This window comes from Pinus tabuliformis, chromosome 1_1, assembly GCF_031772625.1.
Source record: "Pinus tabuliformis cultivar Carrire ecotype Pingquan chromosome 1_1, CPIR1, whole genome shotgun sequence".
Taxonomy (NCBI): domain Eukaryota; kingdom Viridiplantae; phylum Streptophyta; class Pinopsida; order Pinales; family Pinaceae; genus Pinus; species Pinus tabuliformis.
The window spans coordinates 584,397,643-584,425,451 of NC_142297.1; the positions used below are offsets into that span (position 1 = coordinate 584,397,643).

The following is a 27,809-nucleotide window of genomic DNA, read 5'->3' on the forward strand; positions in this document are numbered from 1 at the left end:
TTGAGTTGTCGGAGTGAGATCGAGTGATCTTCTTGCAGTGAGGGGCAAGGATAGTGGTCCAAAGGAGAGTTTTCCAGATCCAGAGAGTGCAAGGCAGAGAAGGCATAGAGCAGTTCAATGAGGCAGCACAGTGCCACATAGAGCTTCAGAGTAAGTTCGAAATTCAGCTAGGAGAGTTGAGATCTAGAGCCAAAAGTCGGGGTGTGATACAGGAGGGCCACAGGGTCCAAGAAAATGCTTCTCCTTCACCCTTTATTTATACACAAATGAGGAGCTCCACGAATTTAAGAAGAGACATGTCTTTTGGACAATTTTACTTCAAGCCTACATGACTTGAATACCAAACAATTATTTGTCAACTTCAAAAATTCATTTCTCCACTTCTACAATTCGGAGTTCGACGATTCTCGAAGCATTGGATTCTCCTTTCCACCCTCTATTGTCTCATACCATCCCATGTAGAAATGTGCTTCTGGAAATGCCAAAACACGATTTGGTGCAAAACCCCATACTTGGGTTCCAAGCCCACAAGTGACCCTTGTAGCGTTATTCCCTCCAAACCTCGAACCCTAAGGCTTGGAGTACCTCGCAAGCTACACAAATCAACACAAGTGTCATCATAATGGTCAATATGTGTCCATGTGTCATGCCACATCATGTGGAATGTAATGATGTATTCTCAAGAAAGGACAAAATGTAATGTGTGGAAGTCCAAGAGTCATATGTGGAACATGAAGAGTCACATAGTCATATATGGACAAAGATTGTATAGAAGTCCAAAAGTCATTTAGAAGTTCAAGAGTTGTTTAGAAGTCCAAAGGACACACTAGAAGTCCAAGAGTCATGAGGGTAATCCAAGAGTCATGAGGATATGAAAGGTCATTCCTCTTGTTATAAAAGCAACCTCATAACTCAAGAAAAAGGCTTTTGGAGGCTTAAGCTTTGGAGAGCTAGTCTTGGCTTCTCTACTTGGCATAGGAGAGAAAACTATTCTTTGGAGAAGCAAGAAGTGACTTAATGTTCCACTATTGGAACTAGTGTCTCATCATTGTAACTATGTACTTGGATTGTTCACCTAATTGAAGCTCTATGAGCCAACACATTTTCATGTATGTATCGCAAATGTTTTAACACTATTCTCGGGATGTTTACAATATATGTTGTGTTCATATGTACTAGAAAAATTAAACTATTTCGGTGGCTTCGATACTCATCTTGTTGAATGTGTGTTGTATTCGCTTTAACATCGTTATGTGAACTATTTTGCTAATGAACCTTTTTATGCTCCCGTATGTCTCTCTTAGGTTAGTGCTATTACTTTCCTTCTAGAGGCTCACTTTTGTCTCTCCCCTCGTGAAAGTCTCCTTTTACATATTTCAATTGGTGTTTCATAATGTCCACTTGCTTGTTCAAAGTCTATGTATACAATCTCTTATGTTATCTATTGAAACCAAAATGAACATTTGTTTTATGGTGGTCGAGTCGATACTCCAGATGGGGCTCCTACTCCAAATGGTGTGAGGTCTAATTGGAACTTCACATCGGAGAGACCCCTTGTATGTTGGCGGTATCTAGCACCGTCAACATTCTGGCGCTAGAAGAAGGGCCAGATGACAAGTTGTGCCCATTGAGTCTATTTTGAATCTCTTATCCTAAATGGCTCTTTCCCAAATCATAATCTCAGGATATTTTTCTAAAGAGCTTGATCTTACCATCCCCGTGGAAATTATTCATAACTTGTCTCAATTTAAGTTTGATGGCGAGAGTGAACTAACTGTCCTCAAACACTTCTTTCAATTTTTGCATTTTTGTCTCTTTAATGGAATACATTGTAAATATGTCATGGTCAGGTTGTTCACCTTCACATTTGAAGGTCGCATTAAGAAATGATGTCATATGTTACCTGCTGCTTCTATCCATTCACTCTATTAACTTGTTAAGGAGCTTTGTGAAGCCTTTGACAAGTATGATTATCAAGATGTGATAGAATTGATTTGCTTATAACGGAACCAATTTATGTGTATCCAATTTTCTCCATTTTACTGAATTTTACTAATTTTCTGAATTGACAACCCCGCCAATTTTTTGCCAGATGCCTTGTTTGAACATTCTGTTTAACAATAGCCTTTTTATTACTGTAGACTAGCGTTGTACTTTTCTTGATTGTTTTGATAAATAAAAAGCTAATTTTGATTAAAAAAAATGATGCACCAAGAGTAGGGAGGTGCTCTACAGCGAATATGGGGAGAGGTTGCTACATAATGTTACATTACGTGATAACCAAGAAATAAAGAACTGCATATATACATATGTACATGATAACATCTAAAAAAATAAACCATCATAGATCCATCTTAAACTCGGATATAGCAAAGACCAAGAGGGATCAAACTTATCAAATTTCTTGAAGTGTAAATTTTTTTATTCTTTAATATGAAGCAATTAATACATAACATGGAATTAAATGATAAAAAAAATCTACACCTTAGGAATTTGATCCCTCTTAGTGCTTGATAGATCCAGGTTTAAGATGGATCTATATTGGTTTAATATTATCTAAATTCTAGACATTTTCCTACCCGACCTACCTATTTTAGCCTGGTTACTCTACTAGTGACCAATATATGTGGTGTACAGCTACTAGACATCCTTCATTGGAATAGTAAACTCTGTTTCTGTTGCCAAAAGAAGGGCATTGATGTCTAGTTGTCATTTCTCTTTCTCATATGGTAATAAGCACAAGCTTTAGAATATTGTGTACCAATTTATTACTTCTTATGCAGCAATTTGTTTTTTAGGGGGGAAATGTTGTTTACAATAACTTAGAGTTGCCCTTCAGCTAAGCTGTTTCACTATGAGGACCATCTCTATGCCATTGAAATCACCTAGGGCTTGTACTTGGCCTCATATGCACCCATTTGGGGGTATTGAACCTAGCTCTCTATGTTGTTACAAGCCTGATCAAGTTGCTATCTGCCGCTAAACTACACACTTCTGGAGTTATGCAACAACATTTTGGCTCTAACAAAGTTTGTTCAACCATTGTGTGTTCTCTTATATCATTTTGGTTGCCACAAGGCAGCTCCAGCAAAACACACTAGGGGTGTTACTTTTCCAATACCAAATCTGAACTAAATTCCTAGCAATTTATTTTATGCTCAGAAAATTTATTCACCCAAATAAATTATTTTCTGAAAAAATGCTGAATAAAAATACATTGGTATTTTAACTTATAAAAATATTTGCAATAGAAACACAACTGAAAAATCAATCACAAACACAGCAGAAATATTTTCCCTCCAATTTATCCCTCATTAATTTGCTTATGAAAAATAAGGGCTCCCTTAACAGGGAAAATGGCCCTTAGAGAAATACAGAAATTATACAGCAAAATGGAACCTGGAAATCTCTGCCCCCTAGAGGCTTCAGCCCTCTGAAAACTCGGCCTCCTAGAAATTTTTGGCCCTTGGAAAAATAGGTTTCTCCAACCAGCAATTTGGTCTCCTCTCTCCTAGCCCTGTATGGCCTGCACCAGTGTTGGAAATATCGGTATCGGCAAAATATCGGCGAGGGTCTAGAAAACATCTTATCGGCAATATTGGCAAAAATATCGGCAAAATATCGGCAAATATCGGCAAGCATAAAAAATATTTTTTTCAAATTTTTAAACATAGCCGATATTTTCAAAATATTGCGATATTTTGCCGATATTTTCTCAGCGATATATCGTTTTGCTGAAAATAACGCGATATTTTCAAATATCGCCGATATTATCAACAGTGGCCTGCACAATGGAAAAATAACTCACCCTTCACCTAGGCCATACAGCCCAATGCACAACACTCCAAGTTGAGTTTCATCTTCTCTACAAACTTGGCCTTCTCTCTCCAATATCTCGGTCCCTTCAAAATTCTCTCGCTGGAATTGCCATGCTGCAACTCTTCCTTCTCTTTAGCCTTGAGTCTCTCACTCCACTTGAAAAATTTGTTCTCTCAATGATTCAATGCGTCTTTCTCCTCCCTTAGGCTCTCTTTTATAATTATCATTGAGCCAAAACCCTAACCCTCAATCTCCAAAGTGATGGATGGCTAGGATTAAAACCTAAACCACTTAGATCCATGATAGAGAATAGTTATAATTCACTAAAGTGATTAAATCACTTTTCCTTAGAAAACTTTAACCCAATGGGCAACATTAATTTAATTTAATTAATGTGTTTTTTCTAAGTTAGGAAAGAAATCATATAAGTCACTTACTCAACATGAGCAAGTAGCTAGAGTCTTTGACCATTTTTGCATGCTTGACATCTAGCCTATGCAGAAGTACCTGTCCACTTTGATATCATCAAAAGGGGAAGGTTATATAATATATTATAGGTTATTAGTTCTTACAATTACTTACAAACCAATTTGAATGGGTAGAGTTTGTGTGAAAATTGTGAGTAGCTAGATGTCCCTCAGGTTATATCGAGCCCCCATGTATTATTAAATAATTTATGTTCTCAGGCAATACTAGAGGTAGATGGTCATTCTGGAAAAGTTTAGGCTAACTACTTGCTGTGTTGAGTTTGTTTAAATATCAAGCTTTGTAACCATATTCACAGCAAGATTTGTAAACAACGTGAAAATATGGTATCATTTTGTTGTTGATTGAATGTGTGTTTATTTGTTGATGCATCGAGAAGTGGTTCAGTTGAGGATATCTAGTTCTTGATGATTCATTGATTTACTATTAGTTTTGTATTAAGGTTCAGTAAAGATCAAGCATAACCTTGTGCTTATCTTCATAAAACACACGTTACGTAACACATAAACAGGAATCAATATTTTGGTATGTTCACCTAAATAAACAACACAAGGAGATCCTTCCCTGTGGCTATACCTTTGCCTTTATTCTTCATAACAACGATCTTTCAGAAGGGAATGCATATAATAGAAGAGATTGAGCTGCCAAGATGGTATTCACTAGCACTTTTTCCTTTCTATCAGTCTCCTTTACTCATAGTTCCACTGCCAAAAGTTTGCAACTAATCCAACACTGTAATTACAATTTCGTATTAAGGTTTGACTAGGCAGAATAGTATTTGTTTGAAACTTGTTTTGTAGTTAAATTGTAAAAGTTTCTTTGAATCTGAATGAAATTTGTGGTTTACAAAAACAATATCCAATTCAGCCATGCCAAACAGCTTCTTGCATTACGGTCTTACAAGTTCCTCTCTAGAATTGTAAATGGATTGTATACATTGAATGTGCCTTTTCCTATAGGCATTGGATTGTTTTTTTTGGATTGAACATTTAAGTGTGTCTATGTTCGTTATTGCTATGGATAATCCAAATATGTCCACAATAAGACATAAATATCACATCACCATATCGCACTTTCTTGAGATAATCAAACAAACTGATTTATAATTCAAAAATCAATAATTAAACAGATTAAAATGAAGAAACAATAACCGATTACAGAAGGAAGATGAATAATAACATTCCAAACATTTATCCCCAGTAATAATTTCAATGGTCCAGTAAGAGAACAAACCTCAGCAATATCATCTTCCCCCACAATGCCGAATGGAATAATAGTGGCCTCGAACCTAGCTGCCATTCGGACAAACTCTGCCTTCTCAGGCCAAAAGAGCTTATATTGTTCACCCTAAATAATCAAGGAGGCAGAAGTTTATACAAGTATTTTATTAAGATTCCTATCACTAAAATAGGAAAAATGAAAAGATTAATAGCTTGAATTACTTTGTAGAATAACAATATTTTCATAAGAGGAATGAAAATGGATTGAGGACAATACATAAATAAGGGGGAGCACTTCGGAAATTTTGATGTCTAAAATGAGCCTCCTAAGAAAAATAATAAAATAAGAGTTATGAAATTTTAAAGGAAAAGAAATAAAAAATAAAATATAAATTTTTCTTGTATTTTCTTCCATGTATTTTCAATATTTTCTGGTGTGTATCTACTCAAATGTATGCAGAATGGGTACTCATTGGATGCAAAATTTAAATCTCCATCCAACCGATTCCTATGCTCAACATTTAAGTAAACTTACAAGGAGATAAGCTGAAAATACAATTTAAAAAAAAAAAAAATTTCTTGCTTTGCCCTCCAAAATATTTATTCCTAGGGATGATATCATCATCTTGAATTTTATTGATTCTTTTAAAATTGATTTTGTTAGTACATTTTTTGTTTTAAGGCCCATTTTCTACCTCAAAATTCCCCTTATGGGGAATGTAACATCCATAGGTTAATCCCCACATTGTATATTTACATATGTTATATAGGGTGGTGAGCCAATATGGTTTTTGCGCTGGACTGCCATGTATTTATGCATTTGCCAAAGTGCCTTTGAGATATTAGGTTAAAGAACCTGTATGCTAAAAGGTGAATGAGCTTAGAATTGTACATTGTAATCACACTCATACTAATAAAATATATCATGGTCGCAGACCGAGTCAAACAAAAGAGTATGGGGTGCTAGGACTCCATTAGAGGGAAAAGGAGCTAGGGGTTTAAGGAAAAGGGCTAAAAAAAGGGGTTTGAGCCAATTATATTAAATTAATCTTGAGTTGTAGCCTAAGTCTTAATGCATAAATATATCCTATGTTCCCAAGTTGTGGGATGAGTTCCCAAGTGGTGGGAAAATATTTCATTGAGTTCTAATCGCCAAAAAGTGAGCATGCATATATAAAGTTTGGGCATAGTGAGGAATCCATCATTCTATCATCCTTTGTGATTTTTGCTATGGTATGTGGGTGTGAGCCACCCTACTAACTTGTAAAACCATATGAATCCCAAGTGGATTTGGGTGAACATCTATCCTTGTGTTTCCTTGCAAAAGGTTGAATCCCTGGAGAGAGATTGTCTCGGATAGGTTTCCCTTAGTGTGAGGCCTAGAGGGTGTCTAGAGCCTCCATTATAACAATTGGAGTTACTTGAGCCATAACTCTGATACTTTCTAGTCAACCTGTGTTGGAGCCCTAGAAGGGAAGTGGGACTACAAAGTAGAGAAGGGGGTACATTTCCTTCAGTTCTACATGCTAGAGGGTTTGAGAGTGCTTGGAATTGTTGAACAATGTAACTAGGTTCAGTCTTCATAAATGTATTTAAGTGACTCAATATAATGTATTTGTCAAAAGAAAGAAAATGAAAATTTATTATTATTAAATTGACTTATTAAAGGATGGGTTTCATGCTTGGGTCAACTATTTTTAGGTCAAAGCCTCCATTGAAGGCTTCTAGGGTTTATGTCAAGTGTCCTTGTCAGTGTTGCGGGGGAGCCCCCCCCCCCCCTTCGAACCCGCTCCCGAAGCGCGCTCCGGGCGGGAGCGGGTCGGGAGCGCGCTCCCAAAATCGCTCCCGAACGGGAGCGATTTTCGGGAGCGTGCTCCCTTAAAAAAATTTACGCTCCCTGCTCTGATAGGGAGCGTTTCAGGGAGCGATCGCTCCCGAGCTCCCGGAGCGCTTTTTAATGCCCGGGAGAAATCGGGGAGCGATCGCTCCCTGATCGCTCCCGGGCATTAAAAAATGCTCCAGGAGCGATTTTTAACCGGCCGGGAGCGGTTCGGTGGAAAAAAATTCCACCGGACCCGAAAAATTAAAAAAATTTAACTAATTTTTTTTTGTTTATAAGCCCAATGGGCCAAAAAAAAATCATTTCAACTTCATTGAGCTTGAGATTGAGAGCTGAGCAAGAGCAAAGGAGCAAGGAGCAAGAGCTGAGGAGCAAGGAGCAAGAGCTGAGGAGCGAGGAGCAAGTGCCAAGGAGCGAGGAGCAAGCTTGCAGAGGTAAGTAACTTAATCATTTAGTTAGTTTAGCTGGTTAGGTAGTTAATTTGGTTAGTTTAATTTACCTGTTTGAGTTTAAAGATCATTAATTTAAATTAAATTAATAAATTAAATGAATTAATCCCAATAAACTAAATTAATTTGCAGATTCAAGACTCAAACCCTACAAACATCAAACACGATGGACCTGAGGATTTTCATTGGCATTTTCCTCTTCCTGGTCCCCTTTCTGGTTATTATGGTGGTGGAGAGTAGGAAACGGAGGGGGCCTGAAACTGAAGAGGTGGATGAAGAAGCCGGAGGAAGTCAAATGGGTGAAAACCCCAGTGAGGAGGATGTGGAGGAGGGTGAACATGAGGGTCAAAAAACTAAACAAGACCAAACTCCATTGTGGAAATATGTTCACAGGGCTGAAACAGGGAGAGGGGGTGGAACCACTAAATTTCATTGCCCCCATTGCAACACTGATTACACAGGCTCATACACCCATGCTAGAAGACACCTCTGCGGGAAAAGGCCATGGGATGGAGAGAAACAAATAGGAATCAAAACTTGTAACACGGTGTCAACAGCAGATAGAGCCAAATACATAAAGGAAGAGGAGGACGCCCAATACAGAGCAAAAAGATCAAGGGGTTTCTTTGAACCAAGCTCACAAAGAACTCCTTCAGCATCCTCCCAAGGCAGTGGATACACAGGGTCATCATCTTTACGCCGTAGAACCATATCAGATTTCCTTGATGAGGGGTGTAGGAATGATATGGATTCAAAAGTTTACAGGTTCCTCTATGCATGTGGGATACCATTCAATGTTCTACACTCACCTTATTGGCACGAAATGGTTTCTGCCATAAATGATGCCCCTAAAGGATACAAGAGCCCTGGGTATGACAAGGCAAGAACTGTTGGCCTTGATCATGAAAAAGCAAAAATATCACATTCTTTGAATAAAATGAAAAGTTCTTGGACTGACAATGGGGTGTCCATTGTATCTGATGGATGGACAAATGTAAAAGGCAAGCCATTGATAAGTGTTCTTGTTGTGTCCCGAAGTGGTCCCATCTTTCTAGCTGCACATGATTACTCAGACAAGTTCAAGACCGCTATCAACATTGCAGAAGCATTGCTTGAAACAATTGAGCGTATTGGCCCATACAATGTCATCCAAGTCATCACTGATAATGCTCCTAATTGTAAGGCAGCGGGAGCAATTATTGAGGATAAATACCCGAACATATTTTGGTCTGGATGTTTGGTTCACACATTGAACCTTCTGTTGCATGATATTGTCAAAAACAAAAATGAACAATACCAATGGATTGGTGATTTGTACAAGAAAGGAAAAAAAATGATAAAATTTATTACAAATCATAGCAATACCCATGGCCTTTTCCGCAGTCACTCGAGATTGGAGTTGCTGAAGATTGCGAGGACTAGATTTGGTAGCTATTACCTCACCTTCAGGCGCCTTTTGAAGGTAAGAGAGGCATTAGCTAGCATGGTATCAAGTCCACATTGGCAGGTGTTAAAGGAAAGGGCTACAAATGTAGCTGACATTGCAGGTTTTGAAACGGTGGAGGAGGCTGCTCTTGATGGGCAGTTTTGGACAACTGTGAGACAGGTATTGGATTTCACCAAGCCAATTTATAACATGATTCGGTTTGCAGATACAGACAAACCAGTGATTGGCGAGGTGTATGAGCAAATGGATACCATGTTGGGGGAAATAAAAGACATTGTTCATAACAGAGATCCCGACTTGTACAAACTGATTCATGATTGTGTGTGTGAACGGTGGAATAGGCTTAACCTTCCACTACATTGCTTGGCGTATATCCTTACGCCAAAATACTACTCAGATTCTTGGTTGGGCAAACCTGCAGCAGGGGTGGTGTTAGGACCAAACCCCATTTAGATCGAGAGGTAACTAGAGAATATCTGGAAGCATTAGAAAAGTTGGTGCCTGACAGGGAGGAATGTGCAGCTGTGTGCCTTGAAATAGGCAGATACTTCACTGCCAGTGGTTTGTATGGTAACTTCCATGCAATGGATGACAAAGATAAATTTGATTCTCTCACATGGTGGGAAACATATGGCGGCCACGGACTTTTGCGAAAATTGGCAATAAAAGTTCTTTCACAGGTTGTAAATTCTTCTTCTGCAGAGAGGTGTTGGAGCACCTACAGTTATATACATAATGTGAAAAGAAACAGGCTCAACGAAAACCGAGCAGAAAGCTTGGTTTATGTGCACTACAACTTGAGGTTGTTGAGCCATTACTGTGATCGGGCTAATGAAGATCCCACATATAAAATTTGGGACAATCACCCTGAGGACGACAATTTGGAGGATGGCATTGTACATATGGAAGAACTAGAAGAGGAGCTTGTACGGGATGAAGCTGAAGCAGCTGCAGCAGCCATGCCACCTCCACCTCCACCATCCAGTAGCAGTTCTCGGGGCCCGAGTCTTGTTCCATTGCTGTCGCCACCTCCATCGACACCCTCGCGTGGAGGCTCTAGTTCTGGTCGTCGGTCTGGGCGGGAGACTCCTAGAAGACCACCACGACCTACTTATACTCCTGGAGACTCTCGTGGCAAGGGCCACTTGTAGATTTACAGTTTACTTGTCTTTTTTAGTTTCTATTAGACTTGTCACTTTAGTTTTCATAACTGTTCAGTGTTGAGTTTTGAGTCCTTGACTCTTGACTCTTGACTCTTTCATATCATTATGACATTATGATATTTTTTGTAAACATTATATCACTGTGACAATGAAAATTTGAAGTTTGAAGTTGGGCCTTGGCAATTATAACTCATTGGTAATGATTGTGAATTATGAATATGATGCTTTGTGAAAGACTAAAGTTGTTTCATTTCATCTCATTATTCATGTTTCATTTTATAAATTTTTAACATTTCATATCATGTTAACAGTTAGAAGTTAGGACTTCGAAATATCTTCGATATTACTTCTTGTAATGGTTAAACTTGGCTTACAAGTACAACTTGTTACTTTGGTGATCAATGATGATAAATGTTATTGAATTTTCAATTCTGAAAGCTTGAAGTTGAAACTTTAATATTGAATTTGATGAATCATGATTTATAAGACTCAATATGTTGCAGTTGTAATATGTATTTTAATTTTACTAAGGTTGATGACGATTATAATTTCTAGATGATTGATGTGATATGGTTCAATGATCAATTTATGTTTTTTTATGTTTTTTATGTCTATTTCATCATTCTACATGTTTTTGTTGACATATATGTATCAAAAATTAAAAAATATAAAAAATATATATATTTTTAAAAAATCGCTCCGGGATTCGCTCCCAAACCGGGAGCTTCTGAAAATGGTCGCTCCCGCTCCCGCTTCCGCTCCCGCTCCCCGCTTCCGCTCCCGCTCCCAAGTAACATTGGTCCTTGTCCATGTCAAAATGTAAAGAACTCTTCCTAGGATTTATTTGTCAAACAAGAAATTTATTTTATTATATTTTAGGTCTTCTAGGCCTCCTCCACCAAGTTGGCCTCAAGGAAGGACAAGTCGGCCTCAAACAGGGTAATTCGACCTCACAAGAAGCCTATATATTGAAGCAACTCGACCTCATTTGGAGTGGATGTCAAGCAAGTTCAATTTGCAGAAGATTGTAGCTGGAAAAGTGTGAAATTCCAAGGAAGAAGAGGACAAGTATAAGGGCAAAGAAGAAGGTCTCTTTCAAGGTCAAGAATTCCATTTCTCTCTCTCTCATCTCACATGTGAAGTTCTAGAGTTTTGCTAGAAGGCTGAAATGTTGATTTATATAGCATCGGATGTCCTCTTACCTTGAGATTTTGCAGAGAGGCTAAGACACATGCATTCTCCAATACCCAGAAATTGTTTGGGAAAATTCTACCTAGAGATGGTTTAATTAAAATAATTAACTTTTTTAAATGGTTCCCTAAGTCTAAACTTAGGAAATCTAGTTAATTAAAGGGTATTAATTAAATCAGGCGTGAATCTTCTAGAAGAAGACGAGGATCAACTCCCAGTTAATCTTAACCCTTGAATATATTTTAGTATTGGTCGTTGGAGCTCCAACGCAGGATTATAAGGAGTTCGATGGGAACTTGGAGAACATATCGAATGTGAGAGATCAGAAATCAAATTTCTCTAGAGTAGCAGCGTTGGGTTGCCTGAGTGAGATCGAGTGATCTTCTTGCAGTAAGGGGCAAGTGTAGTAGTCCAGAGGAGAGTTGTCCATATCCAGAGAGTGCAAAGCAAAGAAGGCTTAGAGCAGTTCAGAGAGGCAGCACAGTGCCATGCAAAGGCAGTGCAGAACTTCAGAGGGAGTTCAGAATCCAGCTAGGAGAGTAGAGATCCAATGCTAGAAGTCGAGGTGTGAGACCGAAGGGCCAGAAGGTTGAATTTCCAGATAGCAGGAGATCAATAGAGGAGGTGACGTAGAGCCCAACCAGTGTGACGCAGAGTTGCGTAGGATTGACACAAAAGTTGCGTAGAGGCAGCGCGTGTCATGTCCGTTCCTAAATTAATTTGGAACAAGACTAATTATTGCATTTTGGGGCCAATTTTAGAGATAGCGGGGCCCATTTGATTTTATTAGGAGATTTGACTTAGGAGAAGTTATTTTGATATGGTTAAATTACACATGGGGGCCACCCACACTAGGGAAATACACACTCCCTAGTTCGATTTGCATGGAGGTGGTTAAGTGATGGCCCATGATGGAGGTAAAATTGGAGGGAAAAGTGCCCACGAAATTTATATAAGGAAGGAACCTCTCTTCATTTCATTCATCTTTGGCATATCGAATTTCTCTTTGGTTGCTCGAGTTGCTTAGTCGAGTCACTTGTTGTTTAGCAAGAGTTCTTCAAGCAAAGAGCTCACCCTTTCTTCGAGGGACTTCGAGTGCCACCCTAGAGAGGTTTATCTTCATTCTTCTGGAGGAGGATTTCATTGTGGTTTCCAGCAGTTGCATCCATCTCCAGGTGGTGCGTATTTCTGGAGGACGCAGTGAAGGGAGGTCGAGTTTGTTTGTGGCATCTTGTGGAGGAGTTTTGGTCGGGAGAATTTTCGGAGAGGAGGCATAGGAATTTTGTTGCCATTTTGGAGAGTTTTGGAGTTGGAGGAGAGTACTCCCATTCAATGTGAATTTCACACTTCCTGGGCTAGCGTAGAGGCAACATTTTGTGCACACATGGGAGGTGGAGACTCAAGGATTGAGGTTGATCCTTGTCAGGAAAGATAAGGAAAGCATTAGTAGAGGTGATTGCTACTTTTCTGGAGTGTTTGAGGAGGATTTTGTGTTCTTTCGCAGTTTTGGAGGGTGTAGGGCCTTTGGGGGCCGATTTTGGAAGTTCAAAATCCGGCCAAACCATTTCTGGGTTTTTCGAGGTTTTGTGAGAGGAGTTTATGGTTAACATTTCAGAATTTTTCGAGTTCTATTTGGGTATGAAATCCTCATTCTTATAGCAGGGTGAATTGCTAGTAGTTGGGGAATTTGCACCATTTATGGGTTCGACTTTGGCTTGGAGATAGGCCAAACCTTTTCTGGGTTTTTCTGGGTTTTTGACAAGGACCTCAAAAATAAATTGGCAGAATTTTATGAGCACCGGTGGTGGGGTTTTCAGCCATATATTTGCAGCAGACATGGCAGATTTGCTAGGGCACCGCGGAGCAGTAGTTGGACAGTTTCTGGGTTATCATTGCTTCACCTGGGCATTGCTCTGCTTGCCAAAAAAGGCAAGCCCAAGTGTATTCCCTCCATATATTTGTACTCTTGCACCAGTTATAATAAAATGGCTTAGCTGCTTCCATATTTTTTATTGTCTTGGGTGTTTACTAAATTGTTTTAAAAAAAAATGTGGTGTAAATTTGCTATTTGCTTGCATATCATTGTTTTTCTTATTTTGGAACATTACAACGTGGGGCCATCTAGCCAGCCCCTGATCAGTGTCGGATCTCCCGGATCAGTGTGTGATTTTTCTCACTAACTTTTTTGCCAGTTATTCTCTATATGGGATGGCCAGTTTGGGCATCCTACGATTTGTACTCAGATTTACTACTGCATAATAATTAAAACCCTCAGCTGTTGCACCAATTTTTCCACAGTGGGTTTTTCCAGGGACATTGTCCAAAAACAACCATGTAGATGTGTGTGTTTATTTCTCTCCAGTGCAGTATTTAGTTTCCACAGTATTTTATTTTGTGTACGGTGCAGTGTATGTATTTCGATAATTGTTGTAGAAAACTGCAATTAATTTGTTCAAGTAGTTAACAAATAGGAGAAATATCATCAATTTGATGCAGTAGGAATCGGGTAACCAATTTTTCACATGAAATTCTGCAGTTGCGAGGGAAGCCGAAATTCTAGAGTAGCTTGGCCGAAAATTCTGTTGCTAGATCAAAGTTTTGGATTGAAGCTGCACTTTGAAGGGCTGACATTTGGAAGACTAAGAAAAGGATATTTACAAGGAGGAAGGGTTGACTTGGTGGAGGAGGAAGGTTTGTGGGTCTAGAGTCTTGGTCTATCTCATCTTGTTTTTGAATCTACTGAAGGAAGAGTTCATTGACTGGGTTTTCCCCTATATAGGGGTTTTAGCCCTGGTTGTCTGCCTACATTTGGTGTCCCTGATCTTCATGTTTTGCTTTTGATAATTGCTTGATGAAACAAAGATAAAAGAAGAACATAAGAAAGTTAATAAGAACATAAGAATATCACAAGTAATTATCAACATAAGAAAATATTTTTGCCTTTTTTATTTTCTAACATGGTTTCAGAGCTAAGGTGAAAGAAGGAAGGAAAAAGGTAGCCTGAAGATCTATTGAAAGGAGAATAAGGAGTTTCAAGGTTAGAAATAGAAGATATCAACATGACAAACTCAATGAAGGCAGAGAACAAACTAGAAGGAGCCTCCAACTACAGGGCCTAGAAAAAGAGAATAGATCTCATTCTTGAAAAGAATAAAGTCTTAGATCTTGTTCAAGGAAGAGTCAAGAAGCCTACTGATGAATCAGGTAATGCAGATAAAGTGAAGTTTAGAGAACTTGAAATCATGGCTATGAATCTAATTGTGGATGGATTTAAGGATAACTTAATTCCATACATATCCAACGTAAGTTCCACTCAAGAAATGTATGATGCTCTCTCCAAGTTATTCACAATCAAGAACACAGGTCAAATTGCAAGCCTCAAGAATGAACTAATAACTGTTAAGATGACAAATGATGATACAATTTCATCATACTTTATAAGAATATCTAGAATCAGGGATGAACTCCAAGCAATAGATGAAGTTGTCCCAGAAAAGGAGCTCGTAATTATTGCCCTTCTAGGACTACCTAAATCTTGGAGTGCCTTTGCATCAAGACTCAACAGTTGGAAGGATATGCCAACATTTGAACAAATGTGGAATGCATGTAGCCAAGAAGAAGCCAAAATATCAATGGTAAACAACAAAAAGGAGAATGAAGAAGAAAACACCTCGAATGCTTACTTTACTCATCACAAAAAGAAGGGAACCTTCAAGAAGTTCAAAGGACCAAAGAAGAAAATGGATCTATCCAAGGTTGAATGTTACAATTGCCACAAGATGGGACATTATGAAAGCCATTGTCCTAAGAATCCAAGAATAAGGATCAAGCAAATGTTGTCGATGAAGGACCACCAAAGAAGAACAAGACTGAAGAAGAATCGGAAGTCAAGGACTTTGTTGACACCTAATCCGAAACGGATGAGGTGAAGTTGGACAGTCATCTAGAAGATGAACTGATCCGTTTTGTATATGTATAAATAACAATTGTCTAAATGAATAAAACAACCCGTTCTGTCTTGCGCTCATTAATTGCTGGAGTTACCCTGGCCTGACATGGTATCAGAGCTCAGGTCCCAGTCCCTAAAATAGTAGTAACTCCTGTCTTGAGAGCTGCTCTGGCGTGATTCCCTGGCTCTGCCTCTGCCTTTGCCTGAATTCGCTACCCCTCTGACCTGAATTCGCTGCGCCTCTGACCTGAATTCGCTGCGCTCTCTGACTGCCAGAGACTGCGCCCTCAGACCATGAGTAATTGATGTGTGTTTTTTTACCTGAGCGTTGATGCGTTCATGTATTCCCTGGAACGCTGCGTTGAAGCTCCATTTTCTGTAGCATCTTCTTTTGGATCACTGTTTATGATGGCATATCCGACTTCTCTTGTTATTTAGCTGCCCAACCAAATCTGTGATACGTGGTTTACCATTTTCTTTTCTCAGTTGCTTCTGGTTATACGCTGCTCTCCCATATACACTCCAGCATCGGTCCCCTCATACATTGGTGGTATCCGCTCCCAATTTTAATTGTTATACGTTGCTCCCATTTACATGATTATACACCCTGTAGCATGTCCATACCTGTGTGGCATTCTGAATGTATTTGAATTATTCGAATCAGATTTTAAAGGAATATTAAACTCGTTCAAAGTAAAAATCCTCAGTCGATTTAGAAGCAGTAGCAGTATAGCGAGTTTTCGTTTCATTGAGACCACGTCAAATTTCCCAAATTCAAATTAGCGAGGCCAATCCTGATTGCTGCTGCAAATAGATTACCAGTCTATACTCGTACACGGCTCCGAGGTTTTCTATATATAGAGTCCACGTTCAGTGTATCCCTCGGATGTTGGGTTTGCACATAAGAGAGATTCAGCTAACTTTCATACAACTGCGTAAGATTTTCTGAGTTGTTTATCCGCCTTTTCGCTTCACAGCGTCTTCGAATTTCACAATTTCATCTGGCTAATTTTAATTGGTATATGCTGAATCAAACTGGTTTTTTGGGCGATGGGAAATATTCGATGGGAAACATTTGTGGACTCCCCTGATTTGGTCGTTGGACGTTGCTCATACGAAGCCGAGCTCTTGGAATCGTTTTGAAGACCTCGTTCCTCTGATGCGTTCCTACGACAGAAGTATATTCAAGTGTTGAAGTGTTGATGAGTTCCTCTGATGCGTTCCATTTGAACTGCTGCTTGTGCTTGATGCGTTCCTGTTGATGCGTTCCTACATGGTATGCTTGTGATATGTTGTTTTATGAAGTTATTGGGACTCAGAAAATTCCTTTGCAAGCTGCCGAAGTTTGGAAATGAGAGCCTTTTGCACCTCTGTTTGATTATGTTTTTCAAAAGGGGTTATATAAGCAGTTTCCAAAGCATTCAAAGTCATATCAGTCAGAACATTTGCACAGTTTGTTTTTATGCTGTATTGAAGCACAAAGTGTTATAATATTTCAATGAAATTCTGATGCCTTCTGTCACACATTAAAGGGATTTGAAAGGAAGTGTTTTTGGCAGAGATATTTTTTTTTACAGAATGCATTCAATCATTTCTATGGTCGGAATAGTTCTCACTGGCAAGGAGAACTATTCTGAATGGTCCCGGATGGTAAAACACACCCTTATCTACAATGAGCTGTGGAAAGGAGTGTGTGTCGGTGAAGAAGACAAAGACCCTGTGCAGCCCACATCAGACAAAGAACTCACCATTTGGGAAAACAAGAACAGCAAAGCCTTTGCATTGATCGCAGCATCTGTAAATGAGGAAGTAAGTCGTCATATTTCATCCTATTCCACTGCCTTTGAAGCTTTACAAAAGCTGAAAGAACTCTATGATACACATTCTGCACTTGAAGTTGTTCAGCTCATGATTAAACTCTTCACTCTTGAACTGAAAAATAATGATCCTCTTACTCTTGCATCTGAAATAAAGTCTATAGTGCATGATATTAAATCCACTAAGGTTGAGCTGGATATCTCTCTTATTGCCTTTCTCAAAGAACTCTATCCTACCTACTCTAACTATCTTGAGTCTTTACAAGCAAATGGAAATCTTAAAGATATAACCTTTGACACTCTTGTGAAAAAGTTTGCTGAAAGAGAGAAAGCCTTTGGAAAGAAAACAGTCCCTGAATCTTCTGAAGAGACTGTTTGCCTTGCTCATAAAGAAAAGCATCCTGCTCAAGATTCTACAAGAGGAAGAGGTGGACGAAGAGGAAGAGGAAGATACTTCAGAGGCAGGGGGGCAGACATCCTCAAGCAGAAAAGGCAGATCTGCATTGCATTCGCTGCAAACGAAATGGATCACATGATGCTTCTACATGCAAGCTACCATGGGACAAGGTTGAGCAGAGAAGAAATCAGCAGAAAGGTAAAACTGATGACACAGACAAAGGTAAAGCACCTGAATCCGCTCACTATATTGAGGCACAATGTAACATTGGAGTAAATGAAGATTTGTTTAATGCTTCACTTGCTTCTTCGAAAAATGACTGGTTGCTTGATTCAGGAGCAACCTGTCATATGACTCATAGGAGAGATTTCTTTGAAGATTTCACTGACAATGTTGATGGAGCAGTATACTTTGCAGATCAGTCAAAAATCAAGCCATCAGGGCTTGGCACAATCAGGCTTAAACTGCCTGGTCTTCCAGACTTTCTTCTGGATCATGTTCTATATCTCCCACAGCTGAAGAGAAACTTGCTGTCCCTGGTCCACATCCGCCAGCAAGGTCACTCCATTCACATGTTTGATGGCAAGCTTGAGGTAAGAAAGGCATCTGACCACTCACTTGTCATGAGGGGTATAGAAGAAGAAAGACTCCTTAAACTGCAAGGAACCTCTGCTCATGCACAACATTTCTCATATATTTCTCATCATGAAGAAGGTGCACTTCCATCAAGTTTATTATGGCATGCTAGATTTGGACATTTAAACTATGATAGTCTCCGCTTGTTGAAGAAAAATGGTGTTGCTGGTTTGCCTACAATTCCTAGAAAACATAAACAATGTGATTCTTGCATTCTAGGAAAGCATAGCAAACAGTCTTTTCATGATTCACATTCAAGAGCACATAGGAAGCTTGAACTTATTCATTCAGATTTATGTGGTCCAATGCCTGTTCCTTCTGCAAATGGAAATAAATATATCATGACATTTATTGATGATTACACCAGAATGTGTTGGGTTTATTTTTTGAAGAACAAATCTGATGCTTTTCAAACATTCAAGAATTTTCATAAATGGATTGAAAATGATGCACAATCTCATATTGGGTCTATTCGCACTGATAATGGAAAAGAATATACATCAAATGAATTTGAACACTATCTTCGCCAACATGGGATTAAACATCAAACAACTGTGCCTTATAATCCTCAACAGAATGGTGTAGCCGAAAGAATGAACAGAACAATTTTGAATATGGTACGATCCATGCTTTTCTTCAAAAATGTAAAGACAATGTTTTGGGCTGATGCTGTTCTATGTGCTGCATATATAAAGAATAGATGTCCATCTAGTGCTATAAGAAACAAGACTCCTTATGAATTATGGTATGGATATGTTCCTTCGGTAAAACATCTCAGGATATTTGGTTCCACCTATTATGCTTTAATACCAAAGGTACATAGAAACAAACTTGGTGCTAGAAGTCGTAAGTGTATCTTCCTGGGGTATTCAAACACATCTAAAGCATACCGCCTTTATGATGAAGTAAATAAAAAGTTTGTTTTATCTAGAGATGTCATTTTTCTTGAATCATCCAAATCTGACAGTGTTGTTGAGCGGCAACTTGATCGCTTGGATAGATTCACAAAACCGAAATCATTCCAAGAGTTTGATAATCAGATTCCACATCTTGAAGGGGGGATTCCTATACTAGATCAACATGTGGAATCTCCTTCTGAAGAACAATCTCCCCTGCATGACACTCCAACAACGGATGATGCTTTAATTGATGTAATTGATAGAATTGGGAGACTTAATCTTGATTCAGTCCCAACTCAATCAACAGAACAGCCTGGACCATCTCAGAAAGGTCCCCCAAAGTGGCTGACAAAGACACTTGAAAGTGTTCATCCTGATGAAATTGGAAAAACAGGAACTAGAAATACAAACCGACAAGATGGAGGTGATGTAGATAACTCTAATTCACCTGTTGATATGGATATTACTTATGATTGTGAATTGAACTTGTCTACAGATTTTGAACCAACTTCCTTCAAAGAAGCTGCTTCTCATGATGAATGGAAAGAAGCGATGCAGAAGGAGTATGATGCCCTCATAAAGAATGGCACTTGGAAGCTGGTTGATCCTCCATTTGGAACCAAACCAATTGGCTGCAAGTGGGTCTACAAGAACAAGTACAAAGCTGATGGCTCACTTGACAAGCACAAAGCTAGGCTTGTGGCAAAAGGTTTTGCACAGAAGGAAGGGGTCGATTATGAGGAAACTTTTGCTCCCACAGCAAAATGGGCCACCATCCGGACACTCTTTGCACTAGCTGCTCAGAACGGTTGGAAAGTCCATCAAATGGATGTAAAAACTGCATTCTTGAATGGAGATCTAAAAGAGAATGTTTTTATGTCCCAGCCTGAAGGATTTGCTATGAAAGGACATGAAAATAAAGTATGCAAACTTGTGAAGTCCTTGTATGGCCTCAAACAAGCACCACGAGCCTGGTATGAAAAACTAACTGAGCATCTTCTGAAACTCAACTTCAAACATTTTGATCTTGATGATGCAACTTTATTTGTCAAGAAAGTTGGCAAAACAGTTGTATATCTTGTGGTATATGTAGATGATCTTTTAATGACAAGGAACAATGAAAGCTATATTGCATCCATAAAGAAAGAATTAGGAAAAAATTTTGAAATGACTGATTTGGGCTATGTTCATTACTATCTTGGCATTGAAGTAACCCAACATCCAAAGTCCATATTTCTTTCTCAAAAGAAATACATTGGAGATTTGTTGAACAGATTTGGCATGACAGAGTGCAATCCCCTTTCTACTCCAATGGAACAAAACTTGAAGCTCACATCTATTGAAGGAAAGGAATTTGAGGATGCAACAAAGTATAGACAGCTTGTAGGAAGTCTCATCTACCTCACTACTACCAGACCAGACATTTCATTTGCTGTTGGAATCCTCTCCAGGTTTATGCAAAAGCCTTGTGAGGGACATTGGTCTGCTACAAAAAGAGTTCTAAGGTACTTGAAGGGAACTCAAGACCTTGGAATCAAGTATACACAGGTGGACGACTTCAACTTGATTGGATACTCTGATTCAGACTTCGATGGAGACAAAGAAACTGGGGTATCTACTTCAGGATATGCTATGAGTCTTGGATCAGGAGCTGTCTCCTGGAGATCACGCAAACAATCAGTACCAGCAGATTCCACAACAGAAGCAGAATATGTGGCAGCAGCTGAAGCAACGAAAGAAATTGTGTGGCTCAAGAAAATTCTTGAAGATTTGCAGGTAAAACAAATACAATCAACTCCACTCATGATTGATAACACCTCTGCAATAAAGTTGGCCAAGAACCCAAAGTTCCATGATCGTACTAAGCACATCAATACTAAATATCATCTGATCCGACATCATGTTGAGACCAAAACAATCCATCTCCGTCATTGTTCCACAAACGAGCAAATTGCAGACATCTTCACCAAAGCGCTTGGAAGAGAAAAGCTTGAAAGATTCATAACGATGCTTGGACTCACCAACATCCCTTCAGATTAAGGGGGGGAATGTTGACACCTAATCCGAAACGGATGAGGTGAAGCTGGACAATCATCTAGAAGATGAACTGATCCGTTTTGTATATGTATAAATAACAATTGTCTAAATGAATAAAACAACCCGTTCTGTCTTGCGCTCATTAATTGCTGGAGTTACCCTGGCCTGACAGACTTATACTACTAAGTCCTCCCTTACACATATCCTCCCTTGGTCTTCTATTCTAAGTTTTGAATCGTTTTCCTCTATGTTTTGATCTCTAGAATTTGTAGGTCTAATAGGTCTTGTTAGAACACCTTTTATTTTGATAAAGTTATGGGTATCCCTCAAGATTGGATTAAGAGGGAGCCCTAACCATTTTACCAAAGATAAGTATCTTACTCCTTGTCTTATCTTTTATGTTTGGTTTCCCTCTCTTATCAAGATGTGTTTGTATTATATACTAATAACCTCTCTTTATATTTTTTCTTGGTTAGGAAAATTGCTCAAGGATCATGGAGAAGACTTCAAAGGATAGACTTGAAGTGTGAAAGAAGTTCTATTGAAACCCTTCAAGCATTGGTGTCCTACAAGGTCTGTTAAGAAACAACCCATGGTATGTCTTAGCCTATAAACTTTGTTACAAAGATCTCTTCATATAAAGGTACGAACATTCTTCTTTTAAATTTTGCTCTACATTACTAACATCGTCATGTATAAGGTTTTGAATCATAAGAGATTCTTGTTTGGGTGATTAATGATTAGATTGAATGTACCCTCATTATATCATTCGTATGGAACCCTAAAAGATTCTTTATAAAACCCTAACCTAGGGTTATGTCTATAGTTATGAAACCCTAGTCTACTTAGTGTTAATGATCATATTCTCTTGTTTAGAGCCTTGGTATTGTTATAATAAAAACCCTAGTCCTTTAGGGTTTTCTATCCAAAGTTATGTATTGAATCCCTAGATCTTTAGGGTTTGATGAATTAGGGTTTATGAGCAAAACCCTTATATTATCTATAGTAAGATCCTAGGAATGAAGCCCTAGGTGTATGTTCATCCGTCTGATCAAAACCCTAGCTTGGTCAATATTGTTGTATGTCTAACTTTAATGTATTGATATTTGTGTCCCAGGTTTACCTAGTAGATATTGTTGTATGCTTGTGCATGACTATGAAATCCTAGATTTGTATATTCGAGTATGCTAACCTAATTGTTGTTGCTCATGTAAATTCTAGGGCTTATAACAAAGCCCTAGTATAGATTGATATTCTAGGAAATGATGACATTGCTTTCAATATGATTTAGTCTAGGGTTTGCATCAAACCTCACTAAAATCTAACATTGTTGAATCATTAGATGCATGGTAGGATTGTTATTTGCTTTCGATATGATTTAGTCTAGGGTTTGCATCAAACCTTACTAAAGTCTAACATTGTTGAATCATTAGATGCATGGTAGGATTGTTATTAATTATTGATATCTAAGGCTTTGTGGAATCTGGGTTTGTAATGGATCATAGTAGAATCTGTCATATATCTCTGAAAATAATATTGAGGCCATAGATAGAATGAGATTGATCTAAGTTGCTTTATGATGTAGTCTAGGGTTTGTAACAAATCCCTAGCAAAGAAGTTGAAGTATAAGTCTCTTATCAAGGTTTAGGTATTTGATGTCTAAAGTATTTGATTGTTTTGATGGTTCCATTATATTGAGATAACTTTGATATTGTTAACTTCATGCTTCTATATATATTTGGTTGTACTTGTTATTAAAGTTTTGCAGGTACACATGATGTCCATATGAGCATGATAAAAAAGACCTTAATGAAGCTATGAAAGGTTCAAGCTTCTCTGATATCATAAAAGAAGAAAGTAGTTGATCTCCCTAAAGTTAAGAGGGAGCCTGGATAGAAGAAAGAGTATATCTCCCCAGTTGAGAAGGAAGGCATATTATGACAGTGAATACTTTGAAGTAAGCAAAAGTACTATCAATAAATGTTCATGATTCATGAAGTTGCAAACAAAAGAATTGAAATGTATTGAGGCTACTTTCGGTGTTGCTGAAGAAGTGATAAAAGAAAGCTTCCAACAAGATGTATTTGAATAACTCTATGATGATAGAAACAACATCCAAATCACTGAGGACCCTGATTGTTTGTGTTCACTTGTATGTTTAAAAGTTTATTAATGATTGGGGTTTTTGTACAGTTAAATCTCTCCATGAAGAAAGATGATCACTTGTGAAGCATGCTTGGATAAATGAACATATCTAGTTTATTAGGAGATTTGAAGCATCTAATGGTGGATGTTTGGGAGGACATCCGGTCGACCTATGTGTGTTTGATGTCCTGATCCCCAAGAGGGAGGGTGGCATTGGTCATGGAGCTCTGACCTTGGATATGCATCTAAATCCCTGGGTTGATGGTTAGCAAGTAAGCTTGATGAACGATGATACAAGCCCTCCCTTGTCTCCCTAGGTGAGACAGAACCCCATCTGGGCCTTGGATCAACTGCCAAGTGTGTGGTGCAAGTATGTAGTCAGTTGGGCAATGTGGTCTAGGTGCATCATCATTGAATATTTGGGACACGAGCAAGCAATAGGTGGTGCTAAGGGATCCCATGGTGTGGCTATCTGCTCTTCGCTGTCAAGGAAGCCCATGGCTCTCAAGGGTCACCCTACAAATGCCCTCATAACCCTCTAGAGGGATTGGATCCCGTATAGGGAGGCACAAACCCTAAGATGAAGACTCGCCTGCAATCCTATATAAGATCCAATGTGTCTCCTCACCTTCTAGTACAACAATTCATTAGAGCAATTGAGTAAATGCAGTTACAAATCGGGGAACCAAGTGTACCTTCATAGTGGCATGCCCTTCCATAATGGGCTTTAGAATGTACATGTGTCTCCAGGCTCAAGAGGACAGTTAATCAAGGACCCTATTAAGTGGTTTCAACCTCTAAGGGAGTGACAAGTCCATGGTACATCCGTCAAATGGTAGGTGTCATGTGATATAATGATGGAACGGAGTGAGGGTAGCAAGGGGAGGCTCCAAGCCACATGCCATGGTACAAGGACAGAAATAATGAGGAAAGCCCGCACATGGGTGTATAGATGTAGGAGGGAGCAATCGTGGTACATGAGTTAACCCCAACCTTTGTTTTTCCACCTTTCCTCATATGTCTTTTGCCTTTTATTGATTTTTTCTTTCTTTTAACTACTCAGGGCTCCAAGAAATGAGAGCATGATATGAATGATATAAGAGTGAATACCCCATTAAGGTTGGGCAGTTCATCGCCCACTAGGGGTTGGGACAATCATGGGTTCCTTAATGATGCAAGGGGACTCATATAGGGGCTCATATAGGGGCCCTAGGAACCAAGGTGATGGCCATAATGATAGGGGGTCGACCTCATGTTTAGCTTTTGCCCATGTGCTAAATTCTTATGTCTCAACCATCTTTTGCATTTTATGGTACATTTCTTGTTGTAACTGGCCAAATTATGCTTTTAACTTTCTTTTGAGTTGCATCAACCTTTGGGGCATTGTTCCAAGCCAAATCCAAAGTATGGGCAAGGGGAGGGGGAGGCTAACTCCTTGTGGACCCAATCGACAAATGTGGACCCAGATGAGAAAAGAGTGGAAATAGGTTATAATGAGCGGAGGGGAGTGATGTATATGATGACATTAGGAATCGGGACCATGCAACCAAAATCAGGTTCTCCAATGTAGTGTCATTCCTAAAGCTAATGGCCAATAAAGTAGATCCCACAGGACTACGATACAAGACTAACAACCAAATTGGACAAGGGGAGAAGAGTACAAACCAAGCCTATTCTTTCCGTCGAATCCCGCTACTAGTCCATGTCTAGATGTGTCTAAGATAAGTAAGCAAAAACACCCAATTGCAAAATGAAAAGTCATACCTTCGAGGTTGGAAGGCCCACCTTCAAACATACGATCATAATAGATGGGAAAAAGCACATAATGGCTGGCTCAGGTGGAGGAGAATAGTCGCACATCGAGCTATCTGGTGGCTACAAGGGGTTGCTAGCTACTAGCTGAAGACAAATCTACGCGAAAAATTCTCCTATAGGGGTCACCTACTGCTGGTGGGTAACAAACCCTACTTATACTATCTAGCAAAGGATGCTCCTTGTGTTATTGACCATCTTACATGACTCACAAAATTGGCAGCCATGCAAACCAATTGACATCTTGATGAAAAAAACCTAGAGGCACATCCTCACTAGACCATGGAGATTAATGTCATCTTGTGCACTTTTGCGATTCCTAATTTCAAAATTATCAAGGCTTCAGTCCAACAGGCAGTCAAAATTTTGGGGCAACACCTTGTGACTCCCATACCACTGTGCACGTGTCCATCTTTCACGTTAATACCACAATGTTGAGCTTCCCTCATAACTTGTCCCTATAGTTCCACCCCACATTCCATGTGAAGAATTGGTTACCATCCAGTTGCTTTAGACTCTAAATGTATTCAAGATTCAACCATCTCAATCCTCCAAAGGAATCAACTAGGTTAAATACATTTATCTTGAAGAGAGCTTGGAGTCCATTATCACCTTAGAGGCTTTCATGGCCCCTAATGGCTCAAGATTTCAAAGATAGTAGTCTCAAAGCTTGTAAGTCTTACAACCCTCCCTTGGTATGAAGCAACTTCAGATGGCTAAGAAATTGTTTAATTAGGGTGTCATGGTCGTTAAATATTACTTGAGGGATGTTATAATTAGTGCTTTGAAGACTTAGTGTTGTGAATGCAATTAGACATGTATTACCATGTATTTAAAATGTGAAAATCCTACCTCTGTGCTAGAAACTTTGAGTTCTTTTACTGTTGTAAGAAAGAAAACCATCCTCAGATATGAGGGAATTTTTCAGAAGATAAAATCATGATGAACATAGAAGTTGGTTTTTGATTTCTGATCTCATCTCAACCATTTGGATGGGCTTATTACTTTCTTTAGCAAACTATAATGCATTTTCATGTGTTCTCTTTCAAAACTAGAGAAAACTTCCAGAACATATTTCAGATCATAAATATTATCCTCCGTGCACACTACTAAGAAAATAAATAGAAAGTATAGTTTCCAACAAGCATTTCAATTTAAGATATACCTGCCGATGTAGGGCTTCGCGAGCACCTCCAGGGTACAAAAGAATAAATGATTTGGAGGATAAAAGCTTCAGTAAATTCTTTCCTGAAGCGGGCACTGCACCATGCAATCTAGCTCGATCATACCTGTGCGGTTCTTGTAACTCTCCGTCGAAAAGATCACCCAGCATCATTGGGTGTGCTATTCCACGGAGCAATATATTCCGTTGCTTAAGCAACTCTAGAACAATGATACCAAGTTCAAATCCGAGTAACATGTGTATCCCTACAAATAAAACAGGTCCTTCTTGAGGAATTCCTGAAAGTCCTTTCACTATTTTCCCATGTTGATTTGTAGAAAACATAACTGGGCTGGTTAGCTTGCTTATTAACCTGTATGCAAAAAGAATAGATATAATATTAGTTAAGGCATTCACAACAAATTTTTCTCAATGAGAAAAGCTAACACGTAAGAAACTCCAAAAATTTCATGTTCTAACAATGTACCTTGCCAACTTATTACTTATTACACATCATAGGAGGCCATCCAAAATTTTCGAATAGGCAGTTTGAAAAACTTACAGAAGACATGGCACCATGTATTCTGGATAAGTAGAACAAAGGAAATCTAGAACAACGTGAATAAATTAGGGCCTACAAGATGAATGCATTTCCGAAATCTTTCCAGAGTAAGTACCCTTCTTCTTCATAGCTTCTTTCCCGTTCTTCTTGAGTTGGTGGTACAAAATCAGAAACAAAATCATGTGCTCGCGAGCGGCGGTAAAAGGAAACGCCCTTCATTATTGTTGACAAAGAAATTTCTTCTTCCTACACATTCAAACTTTAGCACAAATTTGAAAATTGCATCAAGTTAATCAGGAATGGAACTTTCATCAAAAATGCATGCTACAGCACCATTGGAAAATGAGAAAAAATAACTGACCAATAGAAGAGTATGACCACTGTCTTTGAAATACCGGATCCTGCAGTTTTTCAAAACACTTTTGAGTCGAAGTGCCTCCTCTCTGCTTGGTAGAAACTCGTCCTTCCCACTAAATAGCATTGCAGGAGAACCATGAATAAGTAATAGATATCCACTCTCTAAAACAATATGATCACAAAGACGCAAGTGCATATCTGAAGTAACATACGAAAAAATTATAAAATTTATGCATCTCACAATCAAATCATAAATGTGAAGAAATGTACTAAGAAGAAATCATTTCTAATAGTAGATCTCCAAAATGGTTCTACTGTTACTAACTAACAAAACCAAACCGTAACATATCAAGTTGAAGAAAACTCATTTACATATACCTTCTCTTTTATTTTCCTATTTAATCATAACATAAGAGGTGCT

At 38.7% G+C, this 27,809-nt stretch overlaps 1 protein-coding gene across 5 annotated transcripts in view; it reads right to left on the minus strand.

The window, feature by feature from the left end:
• The window catches only part of LOC149214595 (phytyl ester synthase 1, chloroplastic-like), a 417,560-nt gene that overhangs the window by 150,235 nt on the left and 239,516 nt on the right, over nt 1-27,809 (minus strand). For 4 of the 5 annotated variants that reach the window (XM_089392341.1, XM_089392345.1, XM_089392344.1 and 1 more), the window contains exons 7-10: nt 27,393-27,501; nt 27,108-27,277; nt 26,473-26,842; nt 5,539-5,652 (exon numbers count right to left, since the gene is read on the minus strand). In XM_089392341.1, coding sequence (XP_089248467.1) covers nt 5,539-5,652; nt 26,473-26,842; nt 27,108-27,277; nt 27,393-27,501 — 763 coding nt within the window. The remainder of the gene's footprint in view (nt 1-5,538; nt 5,653-26,472; nt 26,843-27,107; nt 27,278-27,392; nt 27,502-27,809) is intronic. The other variant, XM_089392342.1, reaches the window with a different exon arrangement.